General features: G+C 47.6%; 1 protein-coding gene across 1 annotated transcript in view; it reads left to right on the forward strand.

Annotated features, from left to right (window-relative positions):
- Positions 1-14,428, forward strand: part of ldb3a (LIM domain binding 3a) — a 166,422-nt gene that overhangs the window by 113,816 nt on the left and 38,178 nt on the right. Inside the window, exon 10 of the mRNA XM_073025736.1 lies at positions 7,239-7,424. Within this exon, the coding sequence (XP_072881837.1) occupies positions 7,239-7,424 (186 nt within the window). The remainder of the gene's footprint in view (positions 1-7,238; positions 7,425-14,428) is intronic.

Raw genomic sequence — 14,428 nt, forward strand, 5'->3', positions numbered from 1 at the left:
TGCGTGGGACCTGCCTCTAACTGCAGTGGCTGAGAAAGAAAAAATGGCTTTACCTGCCTCTAAAATAGTTGTGAACTAAAATCAGCATGAAATAAGTTGTAATCTTAACTTCCTCACCTTTCCTTTCAGCAGCTCTTGTCTCTGTAGTTTTGTCTCTTTCTCACTTAGTGAATAACGCTGGCTTTTGCAGTCTCTTCTCTGGCTCTACGTTCTACCATTCCTTGGCTTTTTGTTCTAAACTGCAGGCCTGGCCTCAGCGGAGTTTAAGCTTTCTGCAAACTTGATTCCAGGTTTGGACAGGTTTCACCATGACAGTTGTGGAGAGGTGAAGAACATTGTCAGTTCCAGTTATTGGGCATTGGGGAGGGTAGTGCTATGAGACCACTTTTTTGTAAGGCAAGATGAGAGGCAGGAATGAGGAGGGAAAAGCAAGGAAGGTTGGAGAACCATCCGCTCTCGGCTCTCAACCACAGTAAGGATGTATGAGCAAAATCTTCTGCCAGCTCATTCCAACTACTTACTGGAGAAATCCATTGTTGGTACTAGGTGAGACTGCTTCGGAGACATTTAAACAGGATATTAAGAATGGGGAAATAAGGGGTCAGGAAGTGTCTCTGACAGGTGGTAGTTGCTTTTATTCTCTGGAATGGGGAGGCAGCAATTCATCAGCTGGAAAAAGTTCAAAGTTCCCCAAAGCCAGGAAACTGGGGCTCCTTGATACTATGTTTGGATTGTAACATCTTGTGAGCCAGTCACAAAACACAACCAATTCCCATTTTAGATTGCAGAGACACAAATTCAGAACATTGTTGAGCAAGGGGAGTTGGAGAATTTCAGTATGAGTGTTGAAAATCTCCAGCACCAGCCTAAAGGCAGTTATCAGGGCAGCTATTGTGGGTGGAGATCTTGCCCACTGCATATGTCCAGCACACTGTGGCAGAGAGGGGAGGGGTGGCCCCTTTCCCCTGTGCTTTGTTGGAACTATAGGACAGGAGGATCACTGCCCCACAACTCCAGAGATCCTGGTTCGATCTCGACTGTGTGCAGTTTGCACATTCTCTGTCACCACCTTGGTTTCCACAGTGTACCCCAACTTCTTTCACATCCCAAAGGCATATGGGATGGTGGATGAATTGGCAGCTGTAAATTACCCTTAGTGTTAAGTGGAATCAGTGAGGGTGGAATTGATGGGAATGTGGGAAGGATAAATAAGGTTAGTATGGATGGATGCTTAATAATCAGCATAGACTTAATGGGCTGAAGGTCTTATCTCCCTGCCATTTGACTCCAGTTAAAATCGCTGTGAGCTATTGTTAGCTTTGGTACTGCAGAGTCCCACTCCTGAAACTGGGTAAATTTATCCTCAGCCAACACTCCATCAGCTTGTACCTCAAGCATACGTGGCACAATATCCCATTGCTGCCGGGCATTGCCGTGTTTGCCACTAATCTGGATGGAGATCCTCTGCAAGTAGGCACAGTCCTGTTACTGTGCTTCCTCCACTAAGTCACCAGTGTGGACCACTGACTGTTCTGTCCAGCCACGGCTGAGCCTCACCTGGCTGGGCCATCCCATCCGGAAAGGATCTTCAGATGGCTGACAGGAAATGAGTACCAGTGAAAGGTGCTTTGATTCTCATGTCACTGTGGTAGATTCCACCATTGTGGGAGATCTGGTGTTCCATCTCCTGAGGTTTGTTCCCATTAACACTGTTTGTCCGGTGCTGACCTCCACACAAAGTTGCCTGAAACAGTATCAGTGCTGGTGTCGGTGGGGAGAGTTCCTCCACACACTCCAGTGGGTGGAGGAGCATCACCTTCTCCATTGGCCATCTGATCTTGATCTTTCTTTCCCTCTCCTGAATGAAGCTCAACATTCCCGCACCTCTGAAATCTAATTCTGCCCAAGCTGGTCTCCCCACCCCTGGATGACCTGTTGTGGCTCAGCTGTGAGACTCGCCCTGGAATTTTGGGTTAGTGGGGGGGGGTGGGGGGGGGGGGGGGGGGGGAGGGGTCTGAGTTAGGGTTGTGTTTTGTGACGGGTGACATGTAGCACTCCTGGGTTGTCTAACACAGGTCACCCGTGAGTTTGTTTCAGTTCAATATTTCACATCCAAGCCAACTGCAAGGACTTCTGGAGATTGTTAGTCACAATAGAGGGTTAGTTTAAATCTTTGAAGTATTTGCTTATTATTTCAGTTAATTTTTTTTGCCTTATCCAACTGTTTGATTGTGTGCAGAAGGCAGGTGAGCCTCCAAAAGAAGGATTAGCTTGAGCTCCAGGCTGATTGCTGCAGTGTTTCTGCTGTGAAATGTCTCGTCACTGGCATTGTCTCTCCATGGCCAGTCTCTGTTTTAAGGCTGTTGCTAGAAGATTTTCACTCAGTTTTTCACCCTGGGTTGTCGAAATGCTTGGCCTGGCAATAAACTCCTCTTCTCACTTCATCAGTCTGCAACTTCTCCGCAGTCTGACTGCCGATACATTGATGTGCTGTTAAAAATGGATGATTAGTGGGTCTTGGGTGCTGGAGGTAATGAATCTAAATTGAACTGAAGGGGATGGGGTTGACAGTCATTCCCAAGATCAATCTAGATCTATCTGAAGACAGCTTTTGTCACCAGCTGGGTTTCTAGCAACAGCCTTTTGTTTCTCGTATCCATTGTTCCAGGCAGTCCTTTCCTTCTAATTCACACCTGACTGTCCCATCATCACGCCACTCACTAAACACACCCCATGTAGTTTACTTAGCAGTGGAGGGTGGGGCTGGTAGTCAGTGACCCCAAGGCCTCATTGCTGCTGGAAGCCTGAAGAAACACAGACACCTCGATGCCTTTCCTGCCTCTTTACTTTTCCAATGAATGTCATCACCACATAAATAAACTTAACCTAAAATACCATTTTTGGAGAGTGTGTTTTTTTTTGTGTGTCAACTAATTACGTGTTTGCATGGAGCTGTAATTCCTCAGCACGGAGCACAAGTTCACCCACTTTACTGTGATTCACCAGCTTTTCTTTGAGATTGTTTTCAGTGTCTTCACCTCGTCACTGTCCTCTAGTCGTCCAGATGAGAGGGGGGTCAAGGACTGTTTTACTTGACGCTCTGCCTCGGCGCAGCCTCACTCAATGCTCTGCTCACTCTGCGTCGGTATCCACCCGCTGTGTCACACGCCCGCGTTTACGGAAAATGCACGTGCGGAGAGCAGAGGGCTTGCTGTGCCAAGGACCCACAGTGAGGTGTGACGGTGACTCTGCTGGAGGTCAAAGGTTCTTTCTGAACGAGAAGCCATTTTGTCTGTTGTTACATCTCGAGACATGGAAGTGCCTTATTGGAGATTAGTAAATCAAATGAATTTTCAAACCAGGCCTCATCTTCCAACTCTTGGACTTAGCAAAGATGGGACAAGATCCTGTTAGTGAAATCTTGCTACTTTATGACTCTCGTGGGGAATCCGGTATTCCAACGCTGGACACTTTCCTGGGGTTTGTTTCGATTCACCCCATTTCTCCAGCTCAGGTCTCCACACAAAGTAACCTGATAGGCATCAGTACTGGCATGAGTGGGAGAGTGTGTGTGCAGTTCCTCCAGCCACTGAAGTGGGTAGAGAAACATCACCTTCTCCTGTGGCCAGACAGGCTGGTACCAGCATCTCTGCACTGTGGCATCATAACTCTGGATCCAGCATTCTCAATGTTGGATGATTCTTATATTTTGGAGGTAGTTTCAACCACTTTCATACAATCAGACATTTGACAAATATTAACTGTTGCATTGTGACAGGACTCATTTTGAGAGGACTAGCATATAGGAGCAAGGATATTATGCTGAGGCTTTGTAAGGCATTGGTCAGACCACACCTGTTGTATTGTGATCACAAACAAGAGAGAATCTGCAGATGCTGGAAATCCAAGCAACACACACAAAATGCTGGAGGAACTCAGCAGGCCAGGCAGCATCTATGGAAAAGAGTGCAGTCGACGATTTGGGCCAAGACCTTTCAGCAGGACTGAAGAAGTATTGTGAGCAGTTTTGGGCCCCTTATCTAAGAAAAGATGTGCTAGCATTAAAGAGGGTGCAGAGGAGGTTACCGAGAACAATTCCTGAAATGAAAGGGTTAAGGAGCATTTGATGGCTCTGGACCTATACTTGCTGGAGTTTAGAAGAATGAGGGAATTCTCATTGAAATCTTTCAAATGTTGAACGGCCTAGATAGAGTGGACGTGATGAAGATGTGAGTATAGGACCAGAGGGCACAGCCTCCGAATAGAGGATGTCCATTTAGAATAGAGATGAGAGGAATTTCTTTAACCAGAGGGTGGTGAATCTGTGGAATTCGTAGCCACGGATTGCTGTGAAGGCCACGTCATTGATTATATTTAAAGTGGAAATTGATTGGTTCTTGATTAGTCAGAAAATCAAAGGTTTCGGGAAGAGGCAGGAGAATGGGATTGAGAGGGATGGTGGAATGGCAGAGCAGACTCAATTAGCCAAATGGCCTAATCTATTCCTATGTCTTATGGCCTCATGGACACTAAACTCTGCCCTGTAACCAGTTGCTGGGAAGTGCCTGAAGTTGGAGAGAACCCTTCTGTGCTGGTTTATTGTGGTCTCCGTACCAGGTCAATCATTCCAATCAGACAGGAGATTTCATCTCTCACCAGCTCAGAAAGTTGTGTCATTAATCAGCTCTTGAAACCTTATGTGATTCAGTTAAATTCTGTTGAGAAACTGAGATTTGTTCTTTTTTGTCTATCATACCCTCTGATGCAAATGAAGGGATCAGACAGCTGGTGCTCATGAGCTGCTGTGAATCAGCAGTACCATCTAAAGAAATATTCCATTGTTACTCACCCAGTAGGAGCCGGTTTTAAGAGATTTGTTTATAAGGAGTTTTGGTTGATTTGTAAACCTTGTTTCACTGCTTCTTGTCCCTTTATCCACCTCCCTCACCTTGGTAACCCAGTGGAGCACAGCTGTGAGTCGGCTGAAAGCAGGTATTGCATAGGCACTGTCCCTCATTGTGAGTGTGTGTGTGTGCATGTGGTTTTCTCCCACTCTGCCTCATATTCTCCCTCTTAATCTCTCTTCCCCTTCACTCCACTTTATCACTCTTCCCCCCTTCTGTTCTCACTCTCTCCTCCTTGCCCACTCTCTCTTTCTCCTCCTCTCCGTCCTTCCCACCCTACCCATCTTCTCTGTCGCTCCTCGCCCACTCTCACTCTTTCTCTGTCTCCCTCCCTTTGCGCTCATTCTCTGCTTCATTTTGGACAGGTTGCTGACAATTATGTGATGTACAGTAGCAGTGGTTCATGCATCTATGCTCAGGTCACAGGGGAATGTAGAATGTGTGGACACTGAGTTCCTGGTCTGATGCTAGGAGCAGCATTTCATTTGCATGTTATGTCTTATACAGGCTGTATAAAGTATTTTCTAGTTAATGTACTGAGGCTGACATACTGTCTCTGTGTACTGTGGGTGAGGTTCTATTCTCTGCGTTTGTACTGTGGATGAGCTACCATCTCACATACGTACTGTGTGTAAGGTACCTTTCCCCACATGTACTGTGGGCAAGGGGACTGTCTGTTGCAAACTCGCACACACGTGTGAACGTATCAGCTCAAGGGAAGAACCAGTAGGTAAGGGCGGAGGAGACCCAGTGGTTGTATTACGTTCCAGGTTGCTTTGGGACGAGGGTCGTCCTGGTCACTTGGACCTGTTATCAGAAGCTCAATACTAAGAGTACTGGAACTTGTCGAACTGCTGTGGACAAAACACCCAGCTGTTAACCCTATTTCAAACAGCATCAGGCCTGAGAAACCGCTCCCCTTAGACCCGCAGCAGTGTGTACCAAAGAATGCCAGTAGTAAATTTGAATCAGTATCTGCAGTGTTAAGGATTGTACTGAGTTATTTTAGATGGGGGGGGGGGGAGGAGAAGCACAAATATTTTCGATTGCCAGCTGTAATGGGTGTTTCACAGAAAGAGAAAAGTCTGACTAGCTCTTCCCACGCTGTCTTCTGCATGTTCAATAACGAGAAGTTTTGATTTGGTGTACTTATTGAGAATACTTTAAATCCAATTACAGAAACGAGTGATCTTTGTAGGGGTTTAAAAGACTATGGGATTATAGCATTCCCATTTAACTGAAAATCAACAAACAGCAGACATTGGAAATTTGAAACAAAACCAGAAAATGCTGGAAACATTCAGCAGGTCAGGTAGTGTCGGCGGGGACGGAGATGGAGCTTGTGTGCTCTGGGATCGATGCAAGGATTTTCTCATTTCTGTTCTGTTGAAATTCTGCTCTTTGACAATTAATCCTTGGTAAATCAGGCCCAGTTTCAATAGCAGATAATCGGGGTGATGGGAAGGGAAAGAGGTTGATTTCCAGGGGAAATGCTGCCTGTCCCTGCACAGGAACCTCTGCTGATTGTGGCCCGAGTTTCTTCTGTCTAACCCAGGCTCCATATGGCTGGCCCATAATATATCAACCCACCAAAGTCTAATTATGAAGCTTAAAACATTCTAAAGATAAATTTGTGTAAACATTTAACAAAATGAAACCAGTTAAAATATCCCTTCAACCGGAAGAGTTGGCTCTGTTTCACAGATGCTGCCTGACCTGCTTGTATTCCCAGCAGTTTCTGCTGTTCTGTTCAGCATCCGCTTGTTTTTGAGATTTTTTTTAAAATATTTACTAATGACTTAATGTCTTTATTACAGCGTCTGCTATCTGCTCCTCACAGGACACACTCTCTAAACCCCTATCCCCGCCCACACAGACTCCAACGATCTCGTGGGCTTTTATCTAAACAGTCCGTATTTTTTACTGAACCTTCCTCTGCAGCTGCTGACCTCTCGTATCGAATGTGAATCGATGTCTAGCCTCTGCGAGTGGGTCTGCCCTGACTGAGAGATTGTAGATTGCATCCCGCTTCTGTGATTCGGTTTGTCGAGGGGTTTTGTTTTTGCTCATAATCACTTTGCAAAGTCCATTAGACTGTGGTTCCGTCTCGTAAACACTGCTAACAGGGTAAGAGAGCGGTGTAGAAGTGTGTCTCATGAAACTCCTAGCATCCGATGGCTGGACCTTTCTCACTGGGAGTGAGATGTACATGTTCTAATCATTGCTGCCTCTCCCTCGGGCCATACTAACGCTACGTTGTTCCGCTGGCCTTCCGTCAGAATTGGCCCCGCTCTCTGAGACTGATTTAATGCTGTGTTTTTTCATTCGGAGCAGTACGCCTATTGAGCATGCGCAGGCCACCTGGTCGCTGCTGGACTCCGCGCACTCGGCCACGCCCTCCGCTCCGGCCAGCCAGCCCGCTGTAGCTAACCCGATGACGTCGCCCGTGTCTCCGCCCACTGCTGCCGTCGCCGCCAATCAGGATCGTTCCGCTGCTCCCGCCTCACCTGCTCGGCAAAGGTATCCGACGCTTCAGCGCTGGTGCTGATGTGGTGCCAGACCTCTAACCCCTCATCCTTGTCTGCTCAGCCGCATGCGTGAGCCCGTACAGCGGTCTTTGATGGAACATCTCTGCAGATGTGGGGTAAATGGAGGATTTATTAGAGCAGTCAGAATCAGCCATATCTGTATAAAATGCTGGTGGTACAAAGTTCAGGTCAAATTTCCCTTATTTAAACTTCCGTTCACGGCTAAAACACCAAGTATAGTTATGAGCAGCGCCTGTGGAGACAAGCTGGAGAGTTCATGCACCGTTTGCTTTTGTGAGAGAGGAAGGAGATTTTGGTTTTGCTTTTGCTTTTGCTTTCTGTTGAAACACCAGAGAAAGATGGGATAAGGCATAGAACACGGAACAGTACAGCCCCTTCGGCCCACTGTTGTGCTGACCTTGTCACCTACTCTAGATCAGTCTAACCCTTCCCTCCCCTCCCCCAGAACCCTCCACTTTCCTTCATCTGTGTGGCTACCTAGGAGTCTTTTAAATATCCCTAATGTATCTACCTCTACCATCCCTGGCCTTGTGTTCCAAGTACCCACCACTCTCTGCGTAACAAGAACCTACATCGGACATATTATGCTTTCCTCCAATCACCTTGAAATTATGCCCATTTCCAGCCTGGGAAAAAGGTCTTGGCTGTCCAGTCTATCTCTGCCTCTTATCAAGTCGCCTCTACAAAGAGAGGAGGTGAGGGGTCTTGGATGGAGCCCTCTTCCACCCCCAGCAGAAGCTCAGGCAGCCTCGCTTGGACCTGTGATCTCCTGTAGACTAAGGCCGCAGGCCCAGCCCCAACTAACCCAACCCCTGTGACAGGATGCCATGTCTTTCTTGAGCTCTCGCACAATCTGGGAGTTTTATCCGTAGCTCTTGGTGGTTCGTATACCTGGACTGTCCCTCACGAGTGTGGTTCAGCATCCCTCCCCTGCACGAGGCAAGCAGCGAGCATTCTTGGAGAGTTGCTCTGTTTTGAAGGCTGCTGGGTGATTGTTCTGTTGGAAAACCCTAGTTCAGAAACAAGTCTGCTATGTTTTGGATAAATTGTATCCTGACCATTTCTCCCCAAGGAATTCCCTGTTTATTTCTCATCTGCAGGTTCCAGAACATTTTCTAATAGTTTATAATACTTGGCTTTATTACAACAGTCCAGAACTAGTCCCTTCCCTCCTCCCTTTACTTTATTCCTCATCTATTCCAGCTGTTTGCACATTCCTCAGTTCCCTAGTATTCCTGTGTTAAAACATTCCCTGCTCTGGAAGTTTTCTGTGCAGTTTTCCAATCTCCTTCCACTCTTATTGACAATAGACAATAGGTGCAGAAGTAGACCATTCGGCCCTTCGAGCCTGCACTGCCATTTTGAGATCATGGCTGATCAATTACTATCAATACCCAGTTCCTGCCTTGTCCCCATATCCCTTGATTCCCCTATCCATAAGATACCTATCTAGCTCCTTCTTGAAAGCATCCAGAGAATTGGCCTCCACTGCCTTCCGAGGCAGTGCATTCCAGACCCCCACAACTCTCTGGGAGAAGAAGTATTTCCTTAACTCTGTCCTAAATGACCTACCCCTTATTCTCAAACCATGCCCTCTGGTACTGGACACTCCCAGCATCTGGAACATATTTCCTGCCTCTATCTTGTCCAATCCCTTAATAATCTTAGATGTTTCAATCAGATCCCCTCTCAATCTCCTTAATTCCAGCATGTACAAGCCCAGTCTCTCTAACCTCTCTGCGTAAGACAGTCCAGACATCCCAGGAATTAACCTCATGAATCTACGCTGCACTTCCTCTACAGCCAGGATGTCCTTCCTTAACCCTGGAGACCAAAACTGTACACAATACTCCAGGTGTGGTCTCACCAGGGCTCTGTACAAATGCAAGAGGATTTCCTTGCTCTTGTACTCAATTCCCTTTGTAATAAAGGCCAACATTCCATTAGCCTTCTTTACTGCCTGCTGCACTTGCTCATTCACCTTCAGTGACTGATGAACAAGGACTCCGAGATCTCTTTGTATTTCTCCCTTACCCAACTCTACACCGTTCAGATAATAATCTGCCTTCCTGTTCTTACTCCCAAAGTGGATAACCTCACACTTATTCACATTAAACGCCATCTGCCAAGTATCTGCCCACTCACCCAGCCTATCCAAGTCACCCTGAATTCTCCTAACATCCTCATCACATGTCACACTGCCACCCAGCTTAGTATCATCAGCAAATTTGCTGATGTTATTTTCTATGCCTTCATCCAAATCGTTAACGTAAATGGTAAACAGCTGTGGTCCCAATACCGAGCCCTGTGGCACCCCACTAGTCACCACCTGCCATTCCGAGAAACACCCATTCACCGCTACCCTTTGCTTTCTGTCTACCAACCAGTTTTCTATCCAAGTCAATGCCTTCCCCCCGATGCCCTGAGCTTTGATTTTACCCACCAATCTCCTAAGTGGGACCTTATCAAATGCCTTCTGAAAATCGAGGTACACTACATCCACTGGATCTCCCCCGTCTAACTTCCTGGTTACATCCTCGAAAAATTCCAACAGATTAGTCAAGCATGATTTACCCTTGGTAAATCCATGCTGGCTCGGCCCAATCCTATCACTGCTATCTAGATATGCCACTATTTCATCCTTAATAATGGACTCTTCTGACAACTATTTTCAGTCTAAGACCATAGACTCCCTAACTCTATTAAACCTCAGCATTTCAGAATGCTTAGAAACATAGAAAACCTACAGCACAATACAGGACCTTCGGCCCACAAAGTTGTGCTGAACATGTCCCTACCTTAGAAATTACTAGGCTTACCTATAGCCCTCTATTTTTCTAAGCTCCATGTACCTATCCAAAAGTCTCTTAAAAGCCGCTATCGTATCTGCCTCCACCACCGTTGCCGGCAACCCATTCCATGCACTCACCACTCTCTGAGTAAAAAACTTACCCCTGACATCTCCTCTGTACCTACTCCCCAGCACCTTAAGACTGTGTCCTCTTGTGGCAACCATTTGAGCCCTGGGAAAAGGCCCCTGACCATCCACACGATCAATGTCTCTCATCATCTTATACACCTCTATCAGGTCACCTCTCAACCTCCGTTGCTCCAAGGAGAAAAGACCGAGTTCACTCAACCTATTCTCGTAAGGCATGCTCCCCAATCCAGGCAACATCCTTGTAAATCTCCTCTGCACCCTTTCTATGGCTTCCACATCCTTCCTGTAGTGAGGCAACCAGAACTGAGCACAGTACTCCAAGTGGGGTCTGACCAGGCTCCTATAATGCTTCATCAATTTAACCCTACCCGGCAGTCTCATTGGAAACATAAGACTCGCTCTTCTCTTCTCTGACCTATAATTCTTCATTTGGAACCAACGTGCCAAGTGTGTTTCGTTGACGCTGTTAGTTTTCCAGCTTTCTCCAGTGCTTGGCATCTTGCCAGGGGCAGAATCAAACCTGAGAGTGCAACAGTGGAACTTTTTTGTTTGATAACTCTAAAAAGGTTTTTGTTAATGCCGGGGGAGTTCACAGGAAAGTGGGAAGAATGAAATGAGTTCAGAGTAGGATTAATGCACGTGGGTGATGGATGGAGCGGAGGAGCCTGTTTCCCTGCTGTTTGACTCTGTGACGACAGTCGTCTTCTCACTGAATGGTACGGTGGGTAGAGCCAGTGGCTCACAGTTCCAGAGACTTGGGTTCAGCCAGTGTGGAGCTTGCGTGTTCTCCTTGTGTCTGCAGGCTCTCCAGTTTCTCCCCGCGTCACAGAAATGTGAGGGGTGGTAGGCTAGTTGGCAACTGTAAAATTATCCTGTGTGTAGGTGATTGGCAGAACCCAGGCTGGGTTGACGGAGATGAGGGGAGAACAATAAATGGTTGACGCGGCCTGTTTCTGTGGTCTATCTCTCTCTGACCCAAACTCACAGAGTCATTGGGGAGAGATAGTTTGGATAAACTGGGCCAGAATAGACACTCATGTAGGTGGTGCTTTGGCAAACTTGTGTGTTTGTGTGTGCGGATCCAAACATTGGCTGACTATGAAAATCTAGAACAGAAGCAGAAAATGCTGGAGCACCCAGCATTTTCAGGCAGCAGCTGTGGAGAGAGAAACAGACAGCCCTTCAGGTTGAAAACCCTGCATTAGGACTGGGAAAGGATTAAAAAAAACCAAGGTGGATCTAAGTTACAGAGAGGGTAGTGGAGGATGGGGAGAACAAAGGGTGTGGCCAGGATTGCCATGGGGATAAGCTGATTGACAGATGGTGCCAGTGTTTTCGCTTTGTCTGATTGCTTTAGCTGTCGGTGTGAAGGGCTCTCTGCTGTCTGCTGCCCAGCATGCAGATCCTCTCTGGCTCTCAGCGAACCCTCTGCCTCCTTGGCTTTGCATGATACTTGCCCCTTCAGGGTCTGCCAGTAACTCCGGGCAGCACCAGACGTGCTGAGGTCTGTTTCCACAGCTGTCCGTTGACGTTTTCCTGCAGATTCGGGGCAGAGTTACCCTGTGGCCGAAGCGCCTGGAATCGAGGTTACGGTATGGCGAAGCAGGCAAAGAGCCTGTCGAGAAGGTTCGGGAATGTGGGTGAGGCGGTGGTGGTCGGAGAGAAGAGTGGGTGCGTGGTCTGTAACTTGGTATCAGGAAGTAGCTTAGACCAGGGCAACGTGAAAGGCATGACTGTGTCTGTGCTAACTGGGGAGTGTGTTGCAGAAGCACGTGTGAGATTAACAAGGACAGGCAGCGTTCAGGCCAGCTGCTGAATGTTACTGTTTGAAGGGATAAAAAAATTGCCGAGGACGTGGTGCAGTCGGGCAGGACTTTACACTCAATGCCCACACCAGACAGTGGACAGAGTGAGGAGCTGAGCTCTGGAAAACCCAGACATTGTCAGTCTAGAAATGCTGATGTTACCATGTTGCTGTGCTCATTGTGTGTGTGTGTGTGTGTTCGTGTTCATACCGATGATTCTGTCTCCCTCTCAGTTCTGTGTCCGCGGAGTGGCTACAGTTGTCCTCGCTTCAGTCACACTTGGCTCTGGGGTTGCATGGCAGTCTCCTGCTTCTGTCTCTTCACGGGCTGGGTCTTTCACTTGCCCTCATCTCCTGTGCATCAGCCGGTGTCACCTTGTGCCAGCTACTGTCGCAGGAGAGAAGTCACCACAGCAGCACCTGGGCGCCGCGGAAGTGTAGTGGTTGGCACAGCTCGGGGGCGTCGGAGTTCAGAGTTCAATCCCGCCGTTCGGGAAGGAGTTAGTACACCCTCCCTGTGGAATGGTGGGGTTCCTCCGGGAGCTCCGGTTTCCTCCCACAGTCCAAAGACGTACTGGTTGGTAGGTTAATTGGTCATTGTAAATTGTCCCGTGGTGAGGCTGGGGATAAATCGGGGGTTGCTGGGCAGCATGGCCAGAAGGCTCTATTTATTCCATGTTGTATCTCTAAATGAAATGAAATAAAATACTCAAATGGTGGTAGTGAGCCAAGCTGGGAGTGACCCCCAGCTCTCTGACTCCCCAGTGCCAAGCCCCACACCGGCACTCCAGAGCGAGTGCGATCAAAGGTGTTTTTTTTTACGTATTTTTCACGATTGCAAGCCTCTGCTGGACATTAAGAAGTTAAAGTACTGCAGGTCCACCCCCATCAGCGATTTGCTCGTAGACGGAGAAACTGAAGAACTGGACTTGGTGCTGCCTGCATCAGAGAGGCACTGTTGTACGAAGGAGGTGTTTGGTCTAACAGCAAGTGATCATCTGAGCCGTTTTTATGGTGATTGCAAGACCCTGTTGGACACGGCTGGTGTGAAATGCTGCAAGTCCAGTTCATTGGTTTGCTGTCGAATGGCGGGGCAGCCGAGTGACCTCGGTTGTCGCAAGGACTAGGCTTCAAGCTGTGATGTTGCCAGTTTGCAGCCACCAGGGGGAGGTGTCAGAGTTCCTGTGCTCCACCGGAGGGCTGGAGGCCATGTGGAACAACATCCATGCTGGACTCTGTGCTGCCCCCCAGTGTTCACTCAGCAGAAGACGGGCTATATTGGGTTCAATTGCAGACTGCTGCATCATTCAAGGACCCAGGGACTTGGACTATATTTTCTTTTGGCGTGACTGCATTTTACTGCTATTTATATGTGTTTGCTACCTTTTATGTGCTATATGTGCCTTGTACTGTGTATGACTGTTGGTACTGTGTTTTGCACCTTGGCCCCAGAGTAACATTGTTTTGTTTGGCTGTGTTCATGTTGGGATGAATGACAATTAAACTTGAACTTGTTCACTGATTACTCAGGGTGCCACCCTAATGGGTGTGGAATTATTGGAGTGCGTGAATGTGACTGAATTCATTGTTTAGTGGCAGCAGTAGGAAATTTTAAAAAAATACTATAAATTATAATAAATAGTTCAAATAAGGAATAGTGAGATTCAGGGGTTCGTGGACCATTCAGAAGTCTGATGGCAGAGGAGAAGAAACTCTTCAGAAGTGCTGAGTGTGTCTCGGACTCCTGTACCACCTCCCTGGTGGTGGTAATTGAGTGGCAGGAGTGAGTGGAGGTGGCACTGCATGCCGCGGGTCTATTTGTTACCGCCCCAGTGCTAATGTGGCACAGATGTTGCTGCCCTTACTACGAATGGGACTGTACGGTGCATTATCTGTGGTTTTTTGGCGCGTGCTGGACTCACAATGGATGGACAGTCATTAACAGGGCAACTGCAGATGGTTTCACCTGAGACCCTGAGGAGATCTACAGTGACATCCTCCAACATCCAAAGCATCTAGTTTAGAAATCCTAGCATACAGATGGAGTCTGTCCTGTCAACACCTGTGGCTCTTTCCTGCTGTGTGCTGGACGAGTCTCAAAGAGGGAGCAGATAGTGTTAACGGAAGTGACACTCAGCAGAGCTTGTTCAGTGTGAAGGGGTGCTCGGGTACATCCTGGAGCTAAGAATGTCTGTCACTCACTGTCAGCAAAATCTCCTCCCCAGATCCA

This window comes from Hemitrygon akajei, chromosome 21 (genome assembly GCF_048418815.1).
Source record: "Hemitrygon akajei chromosome 21, sHemAka1.3, whole genome shotgun sequence".
Classification (NCBI taxonomy): domain Eukaryota; kingdom Metazoa; phylum Chordata; class Chondrichthyes; order Myliobatiformes; family Dasyatidae; genus Hemitrygon; species Hemitrygon akajei.